We start from the raw sequence: 6660 nt of genomic DNA, 5'->3' as shown, positions 1-6660 counted from the left end.
TGTCCCCCTCGTGGGTCAATCATCCTATCACCCTCTCTACACCATCCAAAGTGTGTCCCCTTCTGTGTCAAATCCTACCAGACCTTCCAGACCTTTCACCATGTTAGTCGCCCCCTTTGGACACGCTCCAGTTTCTCAATGTCCTTCTGAATTGTGGTGCCCAGAACTGGACACAATATCCAGGTGGGGCCTGACCAGAGCAGAATACAGTGGCACATTCTACTCTCTGATCTAGACACAACTTCATTGATGCAGCCTAAAAAGCATTGGCCTTTAGCTGCCGCATCACACGGTTCACTCAAGTTCAACTGTGGGCTACTGGGACTCCAGATCCCCACACGTAGTTCATTCAGCCAGGTGTCACCCATCCTATACTGTGCACATTTTCCGCCCTAAGTGCAATACCTACATTCTCCGTGTTGAATTCATGTTTAGCTTGGCCCAGCTCAGTCTATCAGGTCATTTTGAATCTTGATCCTGTCCTCTGGGGTATGGCTATTCCCCCATGTGGTGTTCTTGCAAATTGTAGTATGCTCCCAATCTGTCATCCAGGTCATGATACGTGTTGATAGCACTGGGCCCAGGACAGACCCTGTGGGACCCCACTGGTCACTCTCCTCCAGGTGAAAGAGCCATGTTGAGCACCCTTTGGGTTCATCCAGTCAAACCAGTTACAAATCCATTTAACAGTATCGGATTGCACTGACCTTGGAAAAAGATTTGTGATCCCCCGTCACCGAGTTCCCTACATCAGGATCACTTGGATTGACTTTTTTTGGCCTTGGAATGGCTCCCCATAGAGCATTGCATGGGATAATCTATCACGTTATAACTGAATTTTGCATGGCTGGACCCGAGTGCCTTTGGATTGGAGTTGTGATAAGGGCCCAAGACTCTGACCTGAGATAGTCTCTGAACTTTTGCCAATTTGCGCTCATTGGTTGCTTCGCCCAGTCGCCTGCTGGGGGCAGCTCGAGTCAACCAGTGGCAGGTCGTTGGACTTTCTGGCCCTTAGCGGCAGAGACTCTATGGTTCACGTCTACGGGGTGAGGAGACGCCTCTCCTTCCAATTTTAGCCGCCGCCCGGGACCGGGGTCACCGTGACGCGGGGACCGAGCCAGCGGGTTGCTAGGGCGGCGCTGCGGCCTTGTCGCGGCGATGGTGGGCGGAGTGTGGGCGGAGCAAGCCCGGCGTGTGGAGCTGCGGCTTCCCGCAGCGGACGGTGGATTGCCTCGGTGTTCATGCCGGTGGGGACGCAGGGGACCATGAAGGGCCATCACCGCCGCGCGCAGCTGGAGGGCCTCGGGTGCCGCTTGTGCTGGGCAACACCTACCATCTGGGCATGGCGCCCGTAGGCCCGCCGCCCCTCCCGTGACGGACGCGCGGTGCCCTTTTCTCTCCTCTCATCTCTCTGGGTCTGAGGGAAGAGTTCTTAATGCTGTGCCTTGAAGGCGATTTTGGATGCTCAGTCTCCAGACAGCAATGCAGCACGTTGGCCATAGCTTGGGGATTCTGGAGATGAAGTCCAAAATCCCTTAAGAGGGCATAGTTTTTGGAGATAGTCTCCATTTCATCTATATAGTGTAGAGATGGGCCCAAACTGTGCCCTTTATGGGATTTATTGGACCTCCGAGGCTCCCAGAAGCCTCAGCATGTTGAATCATAGAGAGTTGGAAGAACCCAAGACCACGGCAGTGCCTAACGCACGTATTCTGCATTGAGGAACTCGGGTAGATCGCTTAAATATCGAAGGCATCGGCCAACAGATGGTCCAGTCCAGGGCTCTGTTATAAAGGATAAATTACTAAAAAGAGCTCAAGGAGCCCGGTAGACTACTCACCGTTCTGGTCATGACTGCGCAGAGCCTGGATGGGGCTGGGAATATACGGAGCTCAACACTCCTTAAGGGAGTCAGGGAAAAAAAAAAAAAACGTTTGGACCACTTGTATTTATTACTGTGATAACAGCCCAGTTGTAGCTCATTTACTGGTGGGGATTGAGGTCAAAATTGGGGGTATAAATAGAGGAGGTGGTGGGGGAAGTAGGGCAGCGATAATGACTATTCCGTAATTTAAAGCCTATTGGTCTCAAAAGCATGGCCTAGAGTCGGATTGATCGCAACTCAGGGATCATAGCCGGAGTGCCGTATGGTCTATCACTATCAAGCGCACTATTTGCTCCAAATTTAAACCGCGCAAGGAACAGATACATTACTTCTGTTGACGTAAACAGGGTCTGACTGAATGGCCTAAGGGCCTGAAAACATGGTTAAAAAGACATCAAAACTCCTGAGGTGATGGAAGGCAAACAAAACAAACCCTCTTTTGATTTCTTTATGTGGGGGATGCAGTTTGGGGTGCAGCGCTCCAAGGTCTCTAAGGGGCGGCTATTGTGGTCCCTGGGCCTTCCACAGTTGTCCACCCGTGATATATGCCAGTGGTGCTCAAACTGTGCCCTTTATGGGATTTTGGACCTCAGCTCCCAGAAGCCTTAGCCATGTTGGCCAGTAGTCTGGGATTCTGGGAGCTGAAGTCCAAAATCCATTAAAGAGCACAGTTTGGGGACCACTGATGTCTGTGGACTGAGTGGACCTTGGGAAACTCACTAACAGTCTTCCAGGCAATGATGACAATCTTTTGTTCTGCTCTAGGGACCAGACCTTATCGAAAAAGCGAATGGACTCCATGGCTTCATGAACTGGTCACGGAACCTGCTGACGGTAAGGATAAGGAAACCATCTATCATGAAGGAAAGGGGCTTTCTCTGACTGAGCTTTATTGGTGGCAAAAACTGAAAGCAGTGACATAGGATGCAGGCCTTAGTCCAGAATGGCATGCGTAATTATATTATTATTATTATTATTATTATTATTATTTAATTCCCCCCCCCCAAAAAAAATGCAATCTTACATTTTTGATATTTTAATATAATACAGTATATAAAAGTTCGGAGCATGTGGTGGTCTTCCAGCTCCAGGAATTCTTGAATGAAAGGGATTCACTAGATCCATCCAGTCTGCAGGGACATAGCCAAGGGGGGGTTCTTGGGGTCCAGACCCCCCCTTCCATTAGAAAAATGAATGGTGTGTGCTGCTGCGCCGCCGCACCCAAGCCTCATTATAATGGTGGCACTTAGTCTGGGCCCCCCCCCCCCTCCTAAAATCCTGGCTACATCCCTGCAGTCTGGCTTTAGGTATGGCTATGGAACAGCTTTGGTCGCTTTGGTGGATGACCTATGCAGGGAACTGTACATAGGGAGCGTGTCCCTGTGGGTTCTGCTGGACCTCTCAGCAGCTTTTGATACCATCACCCTGAGCTACCTTTTTGGGATGAAACAGAACAGGACTTCGGGACCATGCTCTGTAGTGGTTTCGGTCTTTTCTGGAGAGGCAAACGCAGATGCTAGCAGATGCCTGTGGGCTATTCCGTATGCTATTTTTAAAATTATATTATTTAATATCTACATGAAACTTCTGGAAGAAGTTATGAGTTTTGGGGTTGGATTTCACCAGGTGCCATAAGTCAGAAACAACTTCAAGGCACACAAGAAGGAGGAGGAGGAGGAGGAGGAGGAGATGCAACAAAGGCAGCCAACAGCCACACTCTTACAAAAACAGTAAGCAAAGGGATCTTGAAGCACCTTTGAGACTAACTGAAAGAGAAAAGTTGGTAGACTTATGGCGACCTTAAGGCAAATCTATTATGGAGTTTTCCTGGCAAGATTTGTTCAGTGGGTATTGCCTTCCTCTGAGACTGAGAGAGGTTTATTTGCCCAAGGTTACACAGTGAGTTTCCATGGCCAAACAGAGATTTGAACCCTTGTCTCCAGAATCCTAGTCCAATACATAAACCACTACACCACACTGGCTCTCATGAGCAGCAGTAAGTACATTTCAAAAGGTGAGTAAGTCAACAGATTGTCTCAAGTGATTGAGCAATATATGTTACAGTTTGAGCACTTTACTGAAAGAAGCTGGGGAAATTATTAGAGCTGTTTGCCTCATTTAAAATAAATATAGGGAGTAGAGTTTTACTTCCTGCTGGATTCTACACTTAGACTCACACACATTACATGTATAAGAAATGGAAAAGGTGGAAAATCACCAATGAACAATTCAAACAAGTAACTAGCTGTAGAGGTAAAGTTCGAAAAGCAAAAGCGCAGAATGAGCTTAAGATTTCTAGAGAGATTAAGAACAACAAAAAGGTCTTTTTTGGGTATGTCAGTAGCAAAAGGAAGAAGAAGGAAACGGTAAGGCCACTGCATGGAGAAGATGGCAAAATGCTAACAGGGGACAGAAAAAAGGTAGAATTACTCAATACTTTCTTTGTGTCAGTCTTCTCAGAAAAGGAAAAGGGTGCTCAGCCTGAGGAAAATGGAGCAGAGGACACAACAGGAGAAGTGCAGCACAGAATAAGTACAGAGGAAGTACAGGAATGCCTGGTTAACCTAAATGAATTTAAATCTCCAGGACCAGACTTCCTACATCCAAGGGTATTAAAAGTATTGGCAAATGTAATCTCAGAGCAATTAGCAATAACCTTTGAGAACTCTTGGAGAACAGGAGAAGTCCCAGCAGACTGGAGGAGGACAAACATCCCCATCTTCAAAAAGGAGAGAAAAGAGGATCCCAACAATTATTGTCCAGTTAGTCTGACATCTATACCAGGAAAGATTCTAGAGCAGATCATTACACAGAGAGTCTGTAAACATTTAGAAAGCAATTCTATAATCACAAAAAGTCAACATGGCTTTCTGAGAATCAAGTCATGCCAGACTAACCTAATCTCCTTTTTTGATGAAATTATCAGCTTGGTAGACAAAAGGAATGCTGTAGATACAGCATATCTCAATTTCGGTAAGGCCTTTGACAAAGTCCTCCATGATATTCTTGGAGACAAACTGTTAAAATGTGGGCTAGATAATGTGACAGTTAAGTGGATTTGTAATTGGTTGACTGGCCAAACCCAAAGGGTGCTCAACAATGGCTTCTTTTCATGGAGAGAAGTGACCAGTGGGGTCCCACAGGGCTCTGTCCTGGGCCCAGTGCTATTCAACATCTTTATCAATGCCTTGGATGACACAATTGGGGACATACTTATTAAATTTGCAGATGACACCACATTTGGAGAAGTAGCTCCAAATTGGGTGTTTTTATGTATTCTTAATTGTTTTATTGATATTTGCTGTGAACCGCCCTGATCTATAGAAGGGCGGTATAAAAATAATAAATTTATTATTATTATTATTATTATTAGCTAATACCCCAGAGGACAGGATCAGAATTCAAAATGACCTTAATAGATTAGAAAGCTGGGCCAAAAACTAACAAAATTCACTTCAACAGGGAGAAATGTAAGATACAGTGGTGCCTCGGGTTACGAAATTAATTCGTTCCGCCATTCCCTTCGTAACGCGAAAATTTCGTAACCCGAAATAGCTTTCTGTTAGCGCTGGAAGCCTATAGCATTTGAATTTCGCGCCGAAATGAATTTCGTAACCCGAAAAATATTTCGTAACCCGAAACAGTTTTTGCCAATCCAACTTTTTCATATCCCGGAAATTTCGTAACCCGCGCATTTCGTATCCCGAGGTACCACTGTACTGCACTTAGGCAGAAAAAATGAAATGCATAGATATAGGATTATTTTTATTTGTTTGTTTGTTTGTATTCCGCTCTTTTCCCAGGATTGGGACTCAGAGTGACTTCACAGCATTAAAAAACAGTACAATTAAAAACATTTTTTAAAAATACATTAAAAATAATTTTTTAACTGGTCCAACATCCCAGGATGGGGGATACCTGGCTTAAGGAGACTTCATGTGAACGGTATCTAGGAGTCCTAGTAGACCACAAGTTGAGTACAGGTTAATAGTGTGCTGTGGCAGCTAAAAAGGCCAATGCAATTTTAGGCTGCATCAGTAGAGTCTAGATCAGTGGTTCCCAACCTTCCTAACGCCGTGACCCTTTAAAACAGTTCCTCATGTTGTGGTGACCCAAACCCATGAAATTATTTTCGTTACTACTTCATAACTGTAATTAAATAGGTATTTCCAATGGTCTTAGGCAACCCCCATGAAAGGGTCATTTGACCCCCAAAGGGGTCCCGACCCACAGGTTGGGAACCTCTGGTCTAGCTCAAGGGAAGTAATAGTGCCACTCTGTTCTGCCTTGGTCACGCCTCCCCTGGAATATTGTGTCCAATTCTGGGCACCAAAGTTCAAAAAAGATGTTGACAAATTGGAGCCTATCCAAAGGAGGGCCACCAAAATGGTGAAGGGCCTAGAAACCATAAAGCCCTATGAGGAAAGACTTTGGGAGCTGGGTATGTTTAGTCTGGAGAAGAGAAGGTTAAGATGTGATATGATAGCCCTGTTTAAATATTTGAAGGGATGTCCGAGGATGGAGCAAGCTTGTTTCTGCTGCTCCAGACTAGAATGTGGATACAAGCTGCCACCTTAACATTTACTCATCCCTCCATATTTGCAGCTTTGATTATTCACAGATTTGATTAATATGTTCTCTCTAGAAATACCTAGGTCTTCCTATGTCTAATTTACAAATTGTAAGGCGCTCTGATAGGCTTGGCTGAAGAGCGGGGTATAAATTATTATTATTATTATTATTATTATTATTATTATTATTATTATTATTATTAT

General features: G+C 45.2%; 1 protein-coding gene across 1 annotated transcript in view; it reads left to right on the top strand.

Annotated features, from left to right (window-relative positions):
- The first annotated feature begins 2230 nt into the window (after window positions 1-2230).
- Window positions 2231-6660, top strand: part of QTRT1 (queuine tRNA-ribosyltransferase catalytic subunit 1) — a 12987-nt gene continuing 8557 nt past the window's right edge. The window contains exon 1 of the mRNA XM_042454495.1: window positions 2231-2719. Coding sequence (XP_042310429.1) covers window positions 2693-2719 — 27 coding nt within the window. The 5' untranslated portion in view covers window positions 2231-2692. The remainder of the gene's footprint in view (window positions 2720-6660) is intronic.

This window comes from Sceloporus undulatus, chromosome 2 (assembly GCF_019175285.1).
Source record: "Sceloporus undulatus isolate JIND9_A2432 ecotype Alabama chromosome 2, SceUnd_v1.1, whole genome shotgun sequence".
Classification (NCBI taxonomy): Eukaryota; Metazoa; Chordata; class Lepidosauria; order Squamata; family Phrynosomatidae; genus Sceloporus; species Sceloporus undulatus.
Note: the sequence above shows the minus strand (reverse complement) of the source record. Positions and strands in the feature narration are given on the sequence as shown.